The 21,651-nt window shown below is 46.1% G+C and overlaps 1 protein-coding gene across 2 annotated transcripts in view; it reads left to right on the top strand.

Annotated features, from left to right (window-relative positions):
- Nucleotides 1-13,493, top strand: part of LOC142560215 (dopamine receptor 2-like) — a 409,339-nt gene extending 395,846 nt beyond the window's left edge. For both annotated transcript variants that reach the window (XM_075672162.1, XM_075672152.1), the window contains one exon: nucleotides 5,959-13,493. In XM_075672162.1, coding sequence (XP_075528277.1) covers nucleotides 6,017-7,375 — 1,359 coding nt within the window. In that variant the 5' untranslated portion in view covers nucleotides 5,959-6,016 and the 3' untranslated portion in view covers nucleotides 7,376-13,493. The remainder of the gene's footprint in view (nucleotides 1-5,958) is intronic.
- The last annotated feature ends 8,158 nt before the right edge of the window (nucleotides 13,494-21,651 follow it).

Here is a 21,651-nt window from a genome sequence, read left to right on the forward strand (position 1 = left end):
CCCCCCCTCCTCGTATCCATCACCCCTTTCGCAGAATTATTTTCCTGTAATCACTTTAAAAATTAAATTATTGGGTTTTACGTGCCAAAATCACTTTTTGATTATGAGGCACGTCGTAGTGGAGGACTCCAGAAATTTCGACCACCTGGGGTTCTCTAACGTGCACCTAAATCTAAGTACACGGGTGTTTTCGCATTTCGCCCCCATCGAAGTGCGGCCGCCGTGGCCGGGATTCGATCCCGCGACCTCGTGCTCAGCAGCCTAACACCATAGCCACTGAGCAACCACGGCGGGTCCTTTAGTCACTGTCGCATTCTTCAACATTTTCCGGGTTGGTGAACCGCACGGCGGCCGCTAACATTCCTAAAATATTTATGTTTGTGCGTGGACTTCGGGGCCATTCACCTACCTGCCGTCGCACCTGTTTGTTGTGGCGGTCTCTTCGCTTCCTGGCCCAGAGCCCCCGTCCTTGATATATTTTGCCGTGCGCAAATCAGCGTTCTGTAAGTCTTTCTTGCTTGTTCCGTTATTTGCCGTTTTCATTCTTAACAGCGTGTACAAGCTAGCCTAACAGGAAGCTGTTCTCAAGTTTATTGACATAATGAAATTCATAGTCAAGGAAAGAAAAAAAAGAAAAAGAAATGGGGAGAGGGACAGGTGCTTAATATGCGTTTCCTAGACAAGCCCCCCCCCCCCCCCACCCCCCCATATCGCAATATTTTCTGAATACTTTCTTCCGCGCAGCGTGGTCGACGATTCGGTCAAGTAGCAGAAATGAGAAGCTCTTCGACGACGCGAAGGCCTAGTGGGTAACAACAATACCCCCAAGTTTTATGCATGCGCTCGTACATCTTTATCTGAGTGTCGAATTTTAAGCGCTGATGGTTAGCAGTTATAGTTAACACGATCCGGAATGAGGTAGAGGCGCGCCATAAGTGGGCCGCAATGTTCTATGCATGGGGGAGGGGATCGCTTCCATGCATAACTAGGAGGGAGCGTCACGTGATTCCGCTAGCCTCGGCAAGCCAACCTCCTCTGAAGCCGCCCCTGCCGCTTGGCGGGGCCCTGTGCGCGGTGCCTTTTGGGTAGGAAGAGGCCCACATTTTTGCCGGACCGTTCGTGTTTGGTACGTAGCAACTATTAGTGGCCTGGTGGGGCCTGTCGTCAAAAGCACTGAGGCACTTAGAAGTACAACGCGTGGGTTTGTGCTACCACGGGCGTCGTTCTTCGCTTCAAATGCGCTGCCTTGAAACGTGGAGTAAGACTGGGGAGCCAGACCCACGACGACATAATTTTCAAAGCATCACTTGCGCTTACCACAGCAGTTAGTAGGCCCTCTCTCCTCGAAACCCGTCCAGAGTATGCCGGTCCGAGCGCGGTCTATTGTTTCGTCAAATCAGCTGTTGTGTACCTGAAACTCCGACGCGCATTTTCTTGCTGATTTTTGTTCCGCTGTATAACACCTATATAGGATAAGACAATATATTTCGCAATATAGTTATTTGTCGCGTGTTTGCTTAGTAAAAGGTTCTGCTGCGCGTCTTTCCTTGTGAAAAAAATAAAAAGCATTACCCTGCACTTTAAACACCGAATTCGTCGCCTTTCCTTGAAATTTACGTGCACTATTTTGTAAGATTTTGTGGTGCGACGTGCTTGCGCTGTGGAGACGCGCTTATTGAGCTCTCGCCGCTGTGTTGAGAGCAGAACGTCAGCGTCGACTGGGACCGTCTGCCATAACCGTGGCTGGGCACAGCCTCAAGTATGGTCGGGGTCCCCGGATCGCCAGTCCATCGTTGTGCATAAGATGGGACGAAGTTTTTTTCACACGGAAAAGTAGTCTCTGCGGACCTTTGACGCTCGTTTGAGCGCCTGCACATGTTTTCAAGGGTGAAAGACATCTTTTTTTCCAGATGGCCCCAAACACGGCGAATCGCCGTTGTAAGGGCGGCTTGGTTGCCTTCACAAGTTTGAAAGGCGAAAGGTTTCCACGTTTCCCTGAAACCGCCCCGAAATGCGACCAGTCGTCCTTTAGGTGGTCGTGGCGGGTTGTTGGTCATAATGCCGGCACTTTCGTTTGCTACTGCATTGGCGCCTGTCTGCTGCTTGCTTAAACGGCGAGCCGCGTGGTGGTTCGGTGCTTTACCTGACTCGCATAACACAGACTCGAGTGCTTCACACTTGAATTCCTTCACTCAACCTCGGCATGGGTTTGCCACGCCGACTATGGGCGCATAGTCCAAAACCTCCGCAGCAGACGCAACCAAAGCGACCCGACTGAAGCTACCGCTTGCCTATCACGTGAGGGGCTATTTCCCATCATCCCATACCTCTAAATCTTTAGGACTATGCTTCAAAATTGTCACCTGACGTTCCCTTCTAGTATGTCCTTCCATGCCCAAGACATCCTTCGCGCCGGCGCGCGCGAAATGGCGGACGTCGCGGCCGGTTTGTGAACACCGCGACCCGTTTCTTTGCGCGAGGGGGTGTCTGAGTTTTCACGTAACAGAATTATGTTTTCTCGTATAGTCAAATTACAGTCCAAGAGCTATCATGTCTGTAGGCTGTGTGCAAGCCGTCGTTTACGATTTTTGTACGTATTTTAGCTTGAGAAATTCAATTAGTTCAGTCAATTTCTTGCATCATATGGAAGGCCTGGGTAATAATAATAATAATATTTGGGGTTTTACGTGCCAAAACCACTCTCTGATTATGAGGCACGCCGTAGTGGAGGACTCCGGAAATTTTGACCACCTGGGGTTCTTTAACGTGCACCTAAATCTAAGCACACGGGTGTTTTCGCATTTCGTCCCCATCGAAATGCGGCCGCCGTGGCCGGGATTCGATCCCGCGACCTCGTGCTCAGCAGCCCAACACCATAGCCACTGAGCAACCACGGCGGGTAAGGCCTGGGTATACGTGGTTCGAAAATCTTTTTGCGATGCGACAACCGCCGCGAAACGCCGGATTTTCTGCGACACGAGCTCCTTAACGCTATCGCGCTAGTATTATTAGTGAAGGTTACCGCCTAATGGAAAAGAACGCTTACGATTAAAAATCTTAAATTCGCCCCCCCCAAGGTGCGTATTCACAAAATTAAATGGCTTACGCTAAAATTCTTCGTAATGAAATATTCCAGCCAATCCTGATACGGAGATAATACTAGCAAAGGCGGCCGGCCAATGACCACAGGACTTACCAACAAAAATAAGATATGTGAATAGGGGTACGGACGGACGGACGGAAAAAACTTTAATGGAAAAAGGACCTGCGAGGTTGCCAGCCCGGGCTCAGGCCACCCGGGCATTGTGTGCGGTGAGGCATAGCCTTTCCACCGCTGCCCGGGCCCGCTGGATAGCCCATAATTGGTCATGTAGTTCTGAGCTAGTCAGAGCGCTTAGCCATCGCTCCTCGAGAAGGTCCGGTTCTATCCTGTCCTCTACGTATACTGAACTGATCTGTGTGCACTTCCACAAGATGTGTGCCATGTCTGCGTGTTCATGTTTGCAGAGCTTGCAGCTTGCGTCTGGATATTGTGTTGAATTTATTCTGTTTAAGTGTACTGGGTTTTGGAACGTTCTGGTTTGCAATCTTCTCCAATCTGTTTCTTGAGACCTGTCGAGTTGTTTGTGGGGTTGTGGGTATGCTTCTCTTTGTTTCGTGTAGTGTGTCAGCATGTCGTGGTACGTGACCAGTCTGTCCCTGTCGTCTTTTATCGCTTCTTCGTCGTCGTCGCCTCCTCCGTCTTCTCCATCGCCTCCACCGCAATCCTTCTCCCTTCCCCGGGGGTTGCGGGGTGTTGGGCCGTCACTGTCCGTGCCGCGGTGGGTTAGTTTTCGCGCGACTAGGGGTACTCATTTTTGAGTGTCTCCCAAGGTCCATACAGGCGAAAACCGTCGCCAGTACGAACGACCCTTTGCATCCATGTTATTGACGTGCAAAGCTTACGGGGTATTATGCGACGGCATGTTATAGCTGAAAAATGTCATGCCCGACGTACCTCTCAAAACGCCGTTCGTGTCTCGCGCATGCGCTGTGGCAGCGATGCTTTCTTTTAGGTGAGAAAGTTTTTTTTTTTTCTTTCGAAGATTGGATCGTATTCGATTGAACTATATAAGAAATTTCTTTCGCCCATTGCAAGTATAACTTGTTCAGAAGAATTGGGTCCGCATTCACAAAACTTCTGGGACCGAATTCCCAAAGCTTTCCGTTCGTAAGTTCTGTCTTTCATTGGCTTATCGCCATCGCTAATAATATGTCTTACATCACTATTGGCTGGCACGAACGCTTATAGCGTAATAACTTTATTGTGAATGCTGGCCCTGTTCCTTAAGTGCTCTTTGCCATTGGCCAGTCGCATTCGCTAACAATATGTTCAGCTTCAAGATTGGCTGTAATTTTCTGTTATGAGCAATTCTTGCGCAATAACTTTTTGTGAATACGGGTCGCGAGTAATAATCACACTTCCCCAGTGGCGAGAATATTGACACAACTTTTTGACACGAACAAACTTCGGCACTTCCTAACTTCGTAATTTTAAATCCACATTGCACTGATCACCAGGCGTTTCACAGAAATCTCACCCGCCGCGGTGGCTTAGCGGTTATCGTGTTGCGCTGCGAAGCACGAGATCGCGGGATAAAATCCTGGCCGTGGCGGCCGCAATTCGATGGGCGTGAAATGCAAACACTCATGTGTCACGCGTGCATTTGGGGCACGTTAACGATCCCCTAGTGGCACAATTAATCCGGAGTCCCCTCCCCCTCCCTCCCTACGGCGTGCCTCATAATCAAATAAAGGTTCTGGCACGTAAGACCCCAGAATTCTATTCACAGTAATCTCGCATTTGTAGCTATTTTTGTAAACACCATGGTTGTCGGCGCCACGCAGCGCAGCAGCACTTTGTCTCAAATCCATGTAAAAAAGTTCAGAATTTACATTGGTGACACCATCTCTAAGCACCAAAAAAATTGTTTTCCGACGAACACAATTTATATCAAATGTTCTCCGAAATGCATGACAAGAGAAGGTAGATAATCAAATGAAACGGTAAGAATAGAAATTCCGTTTATTAAAAAAAATGACACTACAAGACAGGGCGATACATGAAAAGGAGCGCAGGGCACATACGCTGACGCCTGATCATGTATTGTCCCGTATTGTAGCACAGTTTGTTTTTTGTTGTTGTAATAATGGCCCAACTAGCCCGTCAATTAACTTTTTCTACTTTGCGTTACTTAAGATCAGAGTTCGCTTACAGAAAGCGTGAAAGGAATCGGGAATTTCGTGTCCTGCTAGCGGCTGTACGGTGAAAGTGTGAGTCAATTTTTGTGAATGTTCCTGAGGAGCATGAACCTTGGTAATAGGAAAGGAGCAGCAAAGTAACATACGCAAGCAGATAATTTCGATGATATTGAACGCGAACTAAAATAGTCGCCTTTTAAAGACAGTCGGTTATTATCGAGCGAAAGGCTTTCCCCCGCTATTATGACAACACATGATAAACAAGTGTGTACAGTACTTTAGGGCTCCCGTACCATGTCTTATGTGATAGCCAACTTATGATTAACATTTTATGTATCGTAGCGTGTGCATACCGTCGGCGCATAACACTGCAGCCAGCGACAACTAAAAAGCTCTGCGCGGCGTCGTACGTTTGAAATACTTTTATTCTCGCTCCTTGAGCACCGTTAACGAGTAGGAGCTAGATATTTAGCGTATTGTTTATAATATCTTGCGACTCGGCACCTACCTCCGCCTAACAAGCAGCAGCTTACAGCGTAGTGGAACAGGCGTGTTTGGGCGAGTGTGCACGGCGAACGAGAGCACTCGAGCCGCCTTACTGCAACAGAATGGACGGTAGTGTCAAACGGCGTCGTGCATGAGCGCGCGGTGGAGGAAGGTGGCCGTCGGACGTTCCAGCCGTTGAGTGACGTGCGTTGTCTTTGCTTCTATTTGCAGCGAGCAGCGACCCCGTGCCGGAAGCCAGAGATGAGCGAGTGAGAAACCCAGCTGCGCAATGCCAGCCCTCGGAGAAGCGAACGGCTCGTGGGACAGCCCGGCGTACAGCCTGCTGGATTTACTCAATGGCGCCAACACGTCCTCCGTGGAGCTGGAAGTCCTGGGCAACGGAACGGTGCTGGATATCGTGCGTGACGCCAACCTCTCGCTGCTGGAGGAGAGCGACGCGAACGCGACTGCAGCGACCGTAGAGTCGGCCCACGTTCAGCATGCGGCCCTCGGAGTGCTGCTGGGATTTTTCTGTATCGCGACTGTGTTCGGTAACGTGCTTATTATGGTCTCTGTGGCCAAGGAGCAGTACCTGCACACCGTGACTAACTACTTTATCGCATCATTAGCGACGGCGGACTGTCTGGTGGGCGCCGTGGTCATGCCGTTTTCGGCGATCCACGAAATTATGAACAAGTATTGGATATTCGGCCAGGACCTGTGCGACGTCTGGCACTCCATCGACGTCCTGGCCAGCACCGCGTCCATCCTCAACCTCTGCGTCATATCGCTGGATCGCTATTGGGCCATCACCGATCCCATCAGCTACCCGTGCCGTATGACGCAGGCCAGGGCGACCACCCTGATCGCCGTCGTATGGGTCTGCTCCGCGCTCATCTCGTTTCCGGCCATCGCCTGGTGGCGTGCCGTGACCAAGCTGCCGCCTGCCGCTTTCCAGTGCGCCTTCACTGACGATGTGGGCTACCTGGTGTTCTCGTCGACCATATCCTTCTACGCGCCACTTATGGTCATGGTGTTTACGTACTACCGCATCTACAAAGCCGCCGCCGAGCAGACGCGAAATCTCAAGCTCGGCTGCAAGCAGGTGCAGTCTTGCAATGGCGAAGAATCGACCTCTGTGACTCTCAGAATCCACCGCGGGGGCATGCTGCAGACGGCCAACAACTACAAGGCAGTGTTTGCGACTTCTAACGAAACCTTCGACCGGAACAACGCGACTGGCACATCCAGAAACGTCAAGAACTTCTCGCTGAGCCGTAAGCTCGCCAAGCTTGCCAAAGAGCGGAAGGCTGCCAAGACGCTCGCCATTGTCATGGGAGTGTTCATCCTCTGTTGGCTGCCTTTTTTCGTCACTAATATCTTGATGGGTATTTGCGGTGAGGCATGCGTGATGCAGCCGGACCTCGTGTTCTCCACAGTCACCTGGCTTGGCTGGATTAACTCGGGCATGAACCCGGTAATCTACGCCTGCTGGAGCAGAGACTTTCGACGGGCTTTTGCGAACGTGCTTTGTTGCTGCTGCCCTGGCTACTTCCGCAAGCGGCAGCGTCGCCGCGACCGGCTTCGACGCATGATCAAGGAGGACGCCAGCCTGCGCTCGCATAGCATCGAGGAGGCTGTGCTATAGCGACAGTCACTGGACATTGTCTAGCTGCCTGTCGCTTGCATGACTAGCAGCGCAGACGACTGTGGCAGGAGCTGTTATGATCGCCATACGGGTTGTTTTATGCTACATCTGACGTTCCTGAGCTCGTTGTACGGATAAGCTAACTTCCCCGTATCACAACAGCTTCATGTTAACCGGCCGATCGCTCACTTCTAAGAAAATAACACAACGATTTTAAATTCGTTGCATTTCTGTCAGCTCTGAAAAGTGCAGTGGATCCTATAAAGTAAGTCTAGGCGACTCAGTTCAACTGCGAATACATTATCAGGCAACGTAAAACCAAAAGCACATGTTTATTGGGCTGTGAAATTGGTGGCGGTTTATGCACAAGGGGAGCATTACGAGCAACAAGGTGGATGGCTTTGGAGCATCTGTAAATTGGATGGAATCCAGCGATAGACACAACGTACAAAGAAATAGTAAACAGTGGGAGAAGCTGGAACTAACAACTTTAGTTCCATCTTGTTGTGTCGACTACTTCTTTGCATGTTGTGTTTTCCGCTCGATTCCTTTCGATTTAAGCACGTACACATGTAGCTATAACTGACTTTTCACCGTTGAAGCTACTTCAAGTAAAACATATATTTAGCTACGATCAGCGATGAGTACACACAAGGTAAGCGATTGCGTCGCTGCAACTTTTCGTCACTCCAACTTTGTTTTTGTTACTATCATAGCGCTGGGTGTATAAAGGCTGCAGGTGCGTAGGAAGCATACCCTGTATAGGACGTGAGGTCTAAATTTATTGGCACATATTTCACTTATATCTGTCAGAACTATGGCAAAGGTAACAATGATGAAGTGCTTAACGAATAAAAAGTGTTGTCTACGATTTTCTTCACACTCCTGAAGCACATATTGTTTCATATAGTGATCTACAGGTGATGTAACTGAGAAAAAAAATGTGGTTTGTTCTAATGGAAGAGGAAACAGGAACAAAACTTTTCGCAAAGCCAAAAATGCTTTGTGCCATGTTCCTGCTATGCGCTGCATTTTCCCACCCATATTTGTACGACTATCAATAGCAGCGTACAAAATAGAGTTCTTCAGCCACTGCGCACACTTTTATAAGCGCACTGAACCGAGCTCCCGTCTGCGTCTGCTTCTGTCTGAATCAGAGGCAGATCCACACTTACGAGACAGCACGTAAGTAACGAGCTCAATGAAGTATTTTTGTGATGTGAACGTTTTACTTATGGCACTCATTGTACCTCTTGTGCGTAATGTTGATTCATCGCACGCTTTCTGGTGATCAAGCCCGTATAAGAGGCTAAATAATCCATCCTGATTTAAATATGTACTGAAGGAGAAGCTGACGTTTTATGAGGATGCCAGCTTCTCCTTTTCCCCACGAGTTTCCACAAACCAAGTAACGAATGTTCATTTGATTCATGTTGGGCTGCTGATATTCATTGCGCTCAGTTAGCTTTCTCCTAATTGTTCGGGTGAGTGAGTTTATATTTCTTTTGCAGAGACAATTATCATATTGGCAGTCTGGTGTGTAACATACAAGTGTATATGCTGTATGCTTATGGTATCATGTTTTTGAGCATGAGCGCTTGTCATTTCCTGCGCATACGCAAAACTTATTTATCGTTGAACACGTGTACATAGTATCAGTATGAACGTCGTTGTATATTCACTTGTATTCAACTGTATCCACTGACCTGTGACAGAAAACATCTGTCACTACACGTGTGCTGGGTGTGAATGAAACTGACTTAAAGGAGAACGGCCAGGCTGTCATATTGTTCACAAAGCCTTGTGCCACGATCGTGAACTTAGCGGCTCACGTTTTGAGTGGTTCACGAGCTCAAGAAGCGTTTCCTTTCTTTGTTTTATTTGTTGATGTATCTTTATTTAAGGACTTTAGCCTTTAGAACCATGTTGTTTAATGTTACCTGTTGCGCATTCAAAGTCTTAGTATAATTGAAGTTCACGTGCTACAAATAGCGACTGGTACGTTTATTTTCCTCAGTTATTGTTGGAGATCTGGTCAATGCGGCTGCCTGCAGTGTTTTCTCCTTGTCTTTGCATATCTGTGTTGTTCCTTTTGTCACTGATGTGATTATCCTGTGTATCTTGCGTGTCTTGAACTCCTGGTGGTGAATGACTTGTGCAGATTAGAGGTGTTTTATGTTTTCGTGACAGAGCATCCAAGCAGTTCGTTTCTATTTTTTTGGCTACGTTCATTGTAGATTACATTTTCGTCAGCATGCGAACAATATTTTTGCTTTGGATGGTGCCAAAACTTATTTAATTGCTGTCATGTCATTGAATGTGTATGCTGGTATGATAGGTCTTCTAATTTATTTTTATTTCCATTTGCATTTATGTGAACATCGCCTTACTGCATACCAAAATATCGCTTTTCAACCTTCAAAGTGTCACGTTTGCTTGTTCGTTTGAGCTAACAGATATCGTACCAGCAAGCAGCGTTTGATGCTGTCAAGTTTTTTCCGTAATCCCACCTGTCGTGCATTGAATGTTGTAATGGGCCAGAGCACGTCATATCGCTTCAACGCCATCCACATGTAAGTTTGAGCACAGGACCCAGACCCCATTTGTCAATATATCATTGCCGTTGTTCTAGTGTGACACCTCCTGTCGCTGTACAACACATGAGGGGAATTTCCGTTGCAGCAGTTCGTTATCCATTGTTTGTGCATCAAGAAAGTCAACATTTTCGCGTTCAATTTAATAGAAAAACTGAAATAAATGTCATCTGTTGACTGGCAATAAGCAGGCGATTCTCATGTTAACGTTGAGACGTTTCCTTGGTTACTTTTTTACCGGCTTATAACCTGCGCCATCGCTATTGCAGCATCGTCAAAAACGCTACAATGACATTTTTACCGCTGCTTTCTGAGTGGTGTGGAATGATAGCTTGTGTGATGTTTAAACACCGCTCACACCGTTTCAATTCCTCCTGCAAAAAGAAAGAAAGAAAATGTTTCGCTACTGTCATAAACGCCCGCATCTTGGGCATGGTCAGAAAGCACTGATGCTGTTGTAGGTCAGTTCGTTCTATTGTGGTTGCTGACAACGTCTCAATTATGTTGCTGCACCGTCTCGAGTAGAAGAATCTTCTTAAACAAATAACAAAACTTCTCTGGTATCTTAACAAAAGTGTAATGATAATCACCTTTCAGTATATCACATAGTCCAGGAGCAGAACACGGCATATCTTGAGTCCTTCCCTCAGATGTGATGGTTCATTTACAAGTCGTTGCAAGGGTACAAAACGTTTCATCGTCGAAGCTACAAACAAACTGACTTCGAGCATCAAAACCTTTATATTACATGAATAAAAAATAAACAACAAAATGCACGAGAGAGAAGTAATGAAAAAAAGAAAAACATGGGAAGGCTCATTGAAATACAGCTCTTAAAAGATGACACCAGAACAGATGTGCCTACGCTTAGGGAAGAGGCATTATATTTGCTCTAATAACCTCTCAGAAAACACTCAATACTGTTGTCTTGGAGAACTATCTTGAAATATAATTATCTATGGCATCTCTCACAGGATTGTTAATTTATATGCAAAACAAATTGGTGTGAATTTGCTCCTTCTTTTCACTAGTATTGTTACGGCACTACAGGAAAGATTTTTCTCCCACACTTAAAAGGAGAAAACTTAGCCGCTACTTAAACATGCTGCCAATCAAACGGGTTTCTGCAGAACTATTACGTCAGATGTACAGGGTGTTTCAGCGAACACTTTCAAAATTTTTTAAAGGTTGCCTGTACCAGATAGCTCAATTCTAGTTTATGAGCCCGTCTACTCGAAGCGGCGGACACTACTTGCAGAAAAAATCTAAATGTAAAATCGACTAATTAAGAAGGATTCGCTAATTAACTTTTTAGCCCGTTATCTTATGGCCCCATATTGCAATTTACAAATTCTAGCAGTGGACTTCGTAAGGCGGATCCACTTTGAACGAATTCTCAGGACGACACCAGTTTCGAAACATTAATTCCCGAACTTTGCGGAGGAATGCACTGGCGTTGGAGTTACTTGTGTGCTTCAGTGCATGAAACGACGTTTTGTTAACAAATTAGCTGGAACGCCAATGCATTTCTCCGCGAAGTTCGGGAATTTATATCTCGAAACTGGTGCCATCTTGAAAATTCGATCCGAGTGGATCCGCCTTGCGAACTCCACGGCTATAATTTGTAAATTACAGTATAGGTCATAATGTAATTAGTTAAAAACGTAAGTAGAGAACGATTATTAATTAGTCAATTTGGCATCTCAATTTTTTTGTGCAAGTATTGTCCGCCGCTTCGAGTAGACCAGCTCATGAACTAGAATTGAGCTATCTGCCACAGGCAACTATTAGAGATTTTTGAAAGTGTTCGCTGAAACACCCTGTATTGTTCGCACAGCTAACCGCTCTGAAACGCCATATTAAAATTAACGAATCCGTACGCAAGCACAGCCGATATCATCCAGTGAGAAGTTAAGCTCTGAAGGAAGGAAGGAAATCAACTTTATTCAGGTTAAGCTCTGAAATAATTAAATATTGACGTCACTCGGACGCACACCTCTTAATTGCAAGTGGGGAAACCTCCAAGCTAGGTACAGTGTTCTCGGTTCCTTTCAAAGTGGCAACATGAAGAAATGCGCCCCGAGCGAAGCATCGCATGTAAGAAAAGAAAGTGCACACTAGGACACGTCTGTTGGAGTTTATCTGCAAGCATGAAAGTACAAGAGAAAAGTGCGAGGTCACGAAACAAAAATATCTGTCGCCGAGCTAAAATTGAAGTGTACACTCATGCACACAGACATAGATTTTAAAATCTAAGTCCTTACCGTGGATATAACATTCTCCCATCGCAATATGTCGTTCGCATCTTATTCCTGCAGCATTGCAGGCTTATGTGCCAACGTCGTTTTGCGAAAGAGGAAAACGAGCAACTCGTGGACCAAGGGATTCTATCTGCCGAGATGTCAAATGCCTGCATGCAGAATGCCAGAAAGCGAGTAGGTCTGTTTTATGTTCTTACCACGTACTCCGCACAGATATGACTGACCATGTGCAGTATGTACGGAGGCTATGCAGCACGAGATTCAGAGATTCGCACTAAAAAGATATGCACACGTGCTGCGTGAGAGTCGACAAGCTCAGCAGCAGCGCACATAATGCACCTGGCGCACTTAACGGCGATTTAACAATATACAGGTCTCACCGGAAGTTAGTTCGTGTCAACCAACGGCCCTCGAGTCAGCAGCAGCACGAGATTTATCTTAGCTGAGCATCCATACAGGCGCCATCCCTTTGACCACTCAGTATGGTGTATATGTTAGTGTAGTGATATTGTTTGTGCAGTGAACGTTGCTTAATGGGGTATGTAGTGCTCCACAGAGCCTGATAAGAATAATGCACGTGAACTTCGCTATGTGAAGTGTCGTGGAGCGGCAAAAGAAGAACGCAAATCTTGTTTGCGCTATTAATGTGGTATAGCATGTTCCCTGCTCTATCCCACTGCTTCCCACGGTTGTTATGGCGCTTGGAAGTTATTTGCCTGCTTAGTGCGACGTTGTTAACTTTTGCCCGTTGCAATAGGTACAGACTAACATACTAAAGGCATACCAGAAGCGATTACAACATCTTGTGCACAAATATTAAAAGAATAAAATGAGTAATTAGTGCAGCCTTCTAACTAGCTCAATTATGTTTCAAATAACTAGCATGTCTCAATAACAATTCTTTTAATTTACTATCAGGATGTTTCGTCAAATTGACTCTTTCTGTTGCCTGTTAAGCTTGCTTCCCGCGGTAATGTTTGATTGGGTTATGGCCATTTGCTGGTTTCGCATTTGTGCCTCTCAAAGCATTTCGTAACTACCATCATCACAGCCATGCTGCAAGCACCAGTGACAGAAAAACCGGCGAAAACATTTGTAAAGTACTCATGTGCTTACTGTTTGCTTGGCTTTTTGTGATTTGCTGTGATTTCTTATTCCTCCTCCACAACCTCTATCAACCCATGTCACTAATAAATGCCTGGCAGTTACAAATGCGCCTTACCATTTCTTCTCCCAAGCCCATATGGAATCCACAAAACGACTAATTAAAATCTTGCATGACAATGTAGTGTCACCTGACACAGCAATAAAAAAAAACTTTCTAGCCAGGATTTGATGTAGTTCATTTCCTACGTGAGAATGCAATGAATTAACACATTATCGAGACGGTGCAATCATGTCGCTTGTATCATTCTACACGCGTGTGTACAGGCGGGGAAGCCGAGATGAAGTTAAAAAAAAAGACAAGGTCGACAGGGAAGTAGGAAAAGAAAGAAAGGTGTTTAAGTGAATAAAAGCAGCTATGTGTAGGTCCACAATACAAAGCAGACACTAACACTTTCATAACCAGTATTTACAAGCACAGGCTGATTCAGCTGAACACTTGACCTTTATTGCAATAGCACTCTCCCTCTCTAAGTTACACGAAAAAGCTTTAGCTTGTCCGTAAACTGCTTACCATTTACGCCTTACCGGGTTCTCGAAGCCGTGGATGGCACGTGATGATAATGATTTATTAGAATTCCCTTTGAAACGAGGCGGTGAGAAATAGTCACCTATCCTGCTCGACTTAATCAGGTATGCATACATGTATGCTTTATATCAGGTATGCTATAATGAAGTATGCCGTAGCAAAGCTACTAGCGACAGCTTCCGACGCGTCGTGCAACTACAATGCGTTCTAAGCATTTCTGCGTTGTTTGAGTGTTCTGGTCGAAGGGAAGTCATAAAAGGACTGCACGATAATGATTATTTCGCTATCAACGCTTTAGACCAGCAATTAAGAATATGATGGTTCACTGCAGCATTAACTTAGTATGCCCTCGGTTAAGCTCCGCACCAGAATATTTCGCTACCAGCTTTGTTGCTCACGCGTGCACCTCTCCAGTAACCCGGTATTCCGGAAACGGTAATACGTTTATGGGCGATCTAAAGCTCTCTGTTATGCAATATGCTCCACAAATACAGCACGTCTGCAACTAAAAAAAAAATCGGATAAAGCGAATTCTGCATAATATCTTTGCTGGCGTTCTTGACGAAAAGTATCAAGTACCGCTGTACGTGATCGCCCACTTGATTTTTGATTAGCCGATTTGTTCACTCGATGACAGTGGATATGTCGACAACTTTCACCACCTGCCTTTCCGCATCTGATTGTCGCATGAACTGCTGACAACTATTAAAGCCTAGTATAGAAGATTTCAGACGCACGGTCGCGTAATAATAAAACGACATGAGAACTTTTTCCGAAGTTGCACTGGTTACAATAAATGAACCTAAGAGGGATGTAAGGGAAAACTTGCAATGCTTCATGAAGTTTTATGCAAGATGGGCTTAAAAATGCAGACTTTTCATCATCGATTTTGTGGTAAGTAGGCAACGTGCTTAGATCTTTTCTGTGGCAGAAGATATTCTATAGCATGCAATACTTACATACGTCCGCCAACCTTCATTTGGCCTAGATTTCATAAAACACCGTCGAATTTCATTCCCGCAATGTTGCCCACCTACGATATTAAAGGCCAACTGCAACAAAATTTTGCTTTGTCTAAATTGGTAATAGATGAATAGTGTATAAATGGCAGAAGTGGTAAATGTATATTAATTTTTTTATTACCAGCCTCTACATAGCATAAAAGCAGATGATGGAAGTGTGCACCTGTGGGTTGGTGGATATGACTTAAGTTCCAACACGTCGCCTGAAAGATTTGGCACAGCGCGGCCGGCAGCTGCAGCAGGCGCCTTATCATTGAGGTAATGCTCAGAATTCGGGCATTCATAATCATGCGTCACTTCTAGAGAGCGGAAATGGTGGCGTTTTTTTCTTAGGTTTTATTATCGACAACGCCTAATTTTGTCCGAAGGCTGCTTCGTACCTGCACTATCTGCAACTAGGTTTCTTATGCGGCCCAAAATTTCGTTGCAGTGGGCCTTTTGATGGGCTATTAAAAGAAAATACTTTCTCTATTGATTTTACCAGCAATACAGTCATTCACTGCTCAATGAACTCTTTAATCATTTTAGTGTATCCCTCACAAGAGAAAAAACGCGCTACAACGGGGAAAATAAATTATGGCACGTAAATATACAAACATTAGCCCACATACGTAACGGCAGAATTCGGCAAAAGTTTCTGCTGTCAAATAAACACCTGTAAAATTGGGAGCGTTTTTTTTTTAGCACGCGTATTTTTTAGCAATTCACTCTGCTTGCATTCATCGCCTATTTGTAGAAAACGAGTGGCATTGTGCCTAAAGCAACTCTGGGCCCGATTCCTCGACTGTTATTAGTTTATTTGAGGCGCTCTACTGCCTTGCTTGTTTTCAAGCCACTCGAAGACCGCCTCGTCTGTGAAGGGAATGTTGCGGTGGCGGTCTGCAGGCTACAGAAGCGCTTCACGAGAAAGAACTGCACGATGAGAACAAGGAATATTAAACAGCAAGAGCTAACAAAACGTCAATCACTGTCGTCGACCTACTTTCTTAGACAAAACGCAAATATAGTAAATGACAAGTCGACATGACGATGGCGTTCCTTGATGGCTTCCCCCAGTTCATTTCTTTGCCGTAAGAATAAACCACCCATTCACCCATTCAGCCCGAAACAAAGTATTATGGCTTGAGCAGATCCTTTTCCCTTCTAGCTCAGATCTGTTTCAGAGGCTCGCAGTAAGTATTCTAAACCTTGCGAGTGAAATCGTGCAGCTTCTCTTTCACAAATCTTATGGTGGAAGGATCAGAAATGCCTTGGTTATGATCCAATCGGCACATTGGTCCTTTTGGATTTCGACGAATTTGTTTCCTGATTCCTCTTGACTACCTGCAATGACAGTTACCAACTTGGATCTTCCGGAACGCTATTTGTTGCCCATAGATGCAACCAATTTTAGCCTTTATATATAGTCATAGATGGTTCGCTTAAAAATTTTAGGCCACCTGGAAATTTTGGCAGCCCGAAGTTCTTCATTGCAGATCTCAATTTCTCTTCCCTGTTCCGCTCTCTTAAGCATATTAAGAGCAAAAATATACATTTATTTTTGAATTATGAAAAAATGAAAATGCAGATAAAGAAATAAAGAAATCAGACCAAAGATTAGTAACAGTCTTTTGTAAGGAACTTTTAAAAAAATGCTGTCCCCGTCTTTATTTGCGGGCGATATATGTAGTAAGCACCAACTAGGCCAACATGAAGTTCTTCGGGTACCTGTGTCAGGCTTGCCTTTAAAGGTGACTGCCTTCCATCAAATGTAGAGGTCGGCCACTTTCGGCATGTGGTACGGCCTTTCGTACCCAAACCACCTCAGTGCAGAAGGTGTCAAAGAATTCGACACGTGAGTACTGTTTGCCGAAATTCAACTACATGCCCACGATGTTCCGAACAACACGACACTGACACTTGCCGTGCAACGGAGCTGAAGTGCCCAAATTGTCAGCGCATACACGCACACATCCTCAAAAGCCTTTACACGCCTAAAGAAAGAGCAGAAAATCTTGAAAAAAATGGCCCGAAACGGATCATCACACAGATATGCTTCTGCTGCATAAGGCGACATTGCTCCCGGAAATGAAAGTCTAGGAAATCCTCTTCCGGTTCAAGAGAGATGCCTCGTCCGGCAACGCCTCCTCCTGTTTCATCTGTCTCCAATAAGAGCACGAATGTTAGCAAAAAAAGCGGCCATGGTAATAATGCTTCATCAAGTGAGGTGTGGCCAGCACTGCGGAAGACATGCCACGCACCAGAGCCACAGCACATGACTCGCCCCTTAAAGTCTGATGTAGCTGCATTCGACCACATACAAGACAAGGATTCACAAGTGATTGCAATGATAAAGTCACTCACGAAAGTCATGCGTCTATTACTGACAAACATGGACACTCCGGCTGTTCGTAGCGCACTGCAAGTACTGGACGCGCTGACTCCAGTGCTTGAAAACTTCGTATAGCACCAATCGCGCGCCCCTCGCTGCCCTTCCACAAGGAAGTCAAGAACGCATCTCTATTGCAGTGGAATGCCCGCGGCCTCAAATAGATAATTTCCGATTTCAGACACTTTCTTCGAAAGCCGTTGTCCAATCCTCCTAATTTGCGATCCGAACGTGAAGAGTATCATAGGCATTTCTGGCTATGAGGCATTCATGTCCTCTACGTGTGGTGATGTGAAGAAAGTCACCGTATATATTAGATGTGATCTGACATACGTGTTGCATACAATCCCTCCTCACGACAACCAGTACGTTTGTTTATTTGTAAAAATGAAGAAGCTTACGTTCATTCTTGTCGCTGTCTCCATTGCTCCTTCAAGTTGTTTCGACTCTTCACGAGTGCACGCCGTGCTATCAGCGACACCCGGTCCTACGATTCTCACTGGAGATTTTAATGATCACCCTCCGCTTTGGGGAAGTTTGAAGATGGACTCCAGGGGAAGGAGACTAGCATATTTTGCCACACAGCATGACCTTTACTGCCTCGCCAATGGTAGTCCGACATATTCATAAGGGCATACATACTGCAGCTGCCTAGACTTGACCCTGGTTTCTCGGCGCCTCGAAAGAAACGTGCAATGGTTGCCAGACGTCGAATCACATGGAAGCGACCATATTCCCATATACCTGAAGATCAAGGGACTATTTAGATACTCCTCCACGACTCTCCAGCGAATGGACTGGTCGGCGTTTCGGTCACACAGGGAAGAAGTATGTCAGCAAGGGAACCATTCAAGCCTGGAACACGAAATTAAAAAAGCCATGCAAAAGCCCACGCGTGGTTTTCAGCCTTTCCCGAAATATCAAGAATCTGAAGCCGAACTGCAGTGACTACGAGCAATTTGCCGGCAGGCTGAAAGGAGATACAGGAGATCCACCCACGATCTCAGAGAGGCAAGGCGGATGCAAAAGAAGATTCAACGACGCATTGATGCACTACAATCTCAAAGATGGAAACGATTCTGTGAGTCGTTGGATCCACGCTAGTGCTTATCTCAGATATGAAGAACCGTGCGTGGACTTCGCGTATCACAACAACAGCATGTTCCTTTCAAATCTCTTGCTTTGCACCAAGGTCGAAGAGAAATTGACATTGCTGAAGAAATTTGTTCAAGACTTGCCAGATTGCAGCCCCGACGCGCACTTATACCATGTGCCACTCCGGTGCTTCGGGATTCTAGCATGGAAGTAATCTTTTCGGTGGAGGAGCTTGAAGCGGCACTGGGGACTTGCAGGGGCTCTTCGTCACCTGGGCCGGATGGCGTTATCTATGCGGCGCTCGGCAATCTTGGCCAGAAAGGGCAACTCATGCTGTTAAACCATTACAACGAGTCTTGGCGCTACCGTTTGGTACCATGTGAATGGCAATGCAGCCGCTTGGCTCCACTTCTCAAACCTAGTAAATCACCATTAGATTTGACACCGTATCACCGCATCGCTCTGGCCAGTTGCATCGGGAAAATAATGGAAATAATGATTTTGACGTGCCTGGAATGGTACCTGGAAAATTACAGCGTGTACCCAGATGCTATGACTGGCTTCCGGCGTGGGCGCTCATCCATAGATAATGTCATCAATTTGGTCACGTTTTATGAAGGAACAATGAGACATCCACCCAACGTAGCTAAGTGCGAGAAAGGAAACACATACGGGTTCCTCGAAAGAAAAGGGAACTATTCTTTCTACGAACCCGGATGGGTTTCGCTGTAGCACTTAGCTACGTTTGGCTGGATCTCTCATTTCCTTTTACAGTTTACTTCTCTGCACCTTGCGGGCTTCCGCAGAACGATTACGTGAAACTCTTGGTCACGTTTCTTCAACATCAAAAACGTCTGAAACGACTCACTGCGGCATTATTCCTTGAAATAAAAGGCGCCTATTATAATGTAGCACATTATGCCATTATAGAGGCCCTGATTAAAGCCGGAATCGGTGGCGGCACTTTTCAGTGGCTGTGCAGCTATTTGACCAACAGGCATTTCTTCTTGATGACCGAGGATGGCGCCACGACTCAACACCAAACATTCCATGGAGTACCGCAAGGCTGAGTGTTGAGCCCGACCCTATTTAACCTAGTGCTCGTTGGCCTAGTCAGATGCTTGCCCAACACAGTTCAAGTATCAATCTATGCTGACGACATCTGCATCTGGGCGTCTGCTGCAACGCGACTGCAGGTACGAGCAAGGCTACAAAAGGCAGCTGCGTTAACATCACTGTACTTGCGAAAAGAAAACTTAGAGCTGTCTTCAGAGAAATGCTGCCTTGTTACATTCACTCGGAAGGAAATGAAGCCTTAAGCTGTAAGTGTCGATGGGCAAGCAATTGCAAAAGCACGTAAACACTGCTTTTGAGGGGTAATTATCGACCGCGACCTATCATGGAGCCCGCACCTCTCAAACCTAAAGAGGAGGTTAGTGACAATAATACATCTCCTCAAGTTTCTCGACGGAAAGTCATGGGGCACATCGGTGTGGTCAAGGCAGCAGCTTTATACTGCCTTTTTCCTCGGTTTAGCGAGATACTGCCTGCCTGTGCTTGGTAACACCTGGAAAACAAACCTGCATGTACTCCAGGGACTACAAGCTCAAGCCCTAAGGACGTGTCTCGGTCTTCCGAAGTGGGGGTATAGAGTAGCAACGATAGTCATAGCTCGAGATCACCCCTCATTGACGTACTTAGCCCCCGACGCTTTCAGAGCGCATATTCGGCACGTTGCCCGACTACCTTTTCACCATCTTGCTACTTTACCTGCTGAAAGACCGCACAACTTTCAGTCGTGTAATTGTTGCAAATTGTACCTCGTTGCCATCGAACTACATGCCTACAGCAAAACCATCCTCACCTTTATGGTGCCTGCACAAACCTGATATACGCCTCACCATCCCAGGAATCACGAAGAAAGCTAACATTCCGTCGTTTGCCCTGAAGCAGGCCACATTAGGACTTTTACATAAGGTGCACAGTGGCCACATACATGTCTATATCGATTGCTCAGTCACACCTACAAGTTTAGCTGCTGCTGTGGTGATACCAGCAAGATCCGTCAAAATACAGCTAAAAACGTCACATGTATCATCGACAGCTACTCACCTGGTAGCCCTGAGTACGGCTCTTCATTTCATTCAGGAGGAACCACCCCGTGTATGGTCCATATTCTGCCATTCCAAGGCAGCCCTACAGAGTAGTCTCAGCACTGCGCCATGGATCACATGAGCAGCTCGTCGCAGAGATCAGAGAAGTCCACCATCACATAGTTTACGAACGTCACAATTTATCAGTGGTTGCCTAGTCACTGTGGCATACATGGCAATGTTCGAGCGGACGCAGCTGCCCTATCTGCCCATAACAGCGTCAACTGCGTTGCCATTCCTTTTTCAAGAGCCAGCACAGCGAAAAAACTTTCCGCACTTCCGCGTGAATTAAGATTAGCTGAATGGAATTCATCTGAATTCACAATTGCACGCCTTCATACCCTGGACCCTAATTTACAGCTCCGTATTCTGCCCGACATTCCACGACGTAACTGCACCCTTTTAATCCGTCTATGGATTGGAGTAGCATTTTCAAATGTGAACTCCTTTCTTATCAAAATGGCCAACAGCTCACTTCGTGACTTCTTCGGGTGCAACGAAACAATCGCACACCTTCGTTGTGAGTGCCCTCGTTTCAAACCCGCAACGAGCAGCCCTTTAAGCCACCCTAGACCAACTGGACAAGCGCCCACTAACGGAAAACAACATCCTTGGAAATTTGCCTGCGCGAACATCAGCGCGATCCGCTGTGAAGGCGCTGCTGCGTTACTTAAATGACACGGGACCTTGTGACAAATTGTGACTGCACACTGTGTGACGTAGGATTGGACGCTGACACTGCGTAACACTAGGAACGCCTTTGCGGGCTGCGTGACAGTGCCCACAAAAACAGTTCTGTATCGTGGGTATGTGTGTGTGTGTGTATGTTTTTTTCCTAATTCTTTTTCTCTCTCTCACCTATTGCATCCCTTTGCTCCTCCCCCGGTACAGGGTAGCCAACTAGAGATTATATCTGGTTAACTTCCCTGTCTTTACTTTGCCTCTGTCTCTCTCTTTCTTTCACACTCTCTCCCTTGTCTTGATTTATTTGCATCACGGCAATATCCCCACGTCCCTTGCAACGAGATCAGGTCTCTGCGGCAGCAGCCATATTAGGTAAGTTCGCGTATGCGCATCCTCCGAGCATATT

This window comes from Dermacentor variabilis, chromosome 1, assembly GCF_050947875.1.
Source record: "Dermacentor variabilis isolate Ectoservices chromosome 1, ASM5094787v1, whole genome shotgun sequence".
NCBI lineage: Eukaryota > Metazoa > Arthropoda > Arachnida > Ixodida > Ixodidae > Dermacentor > Dermacentor variabilis.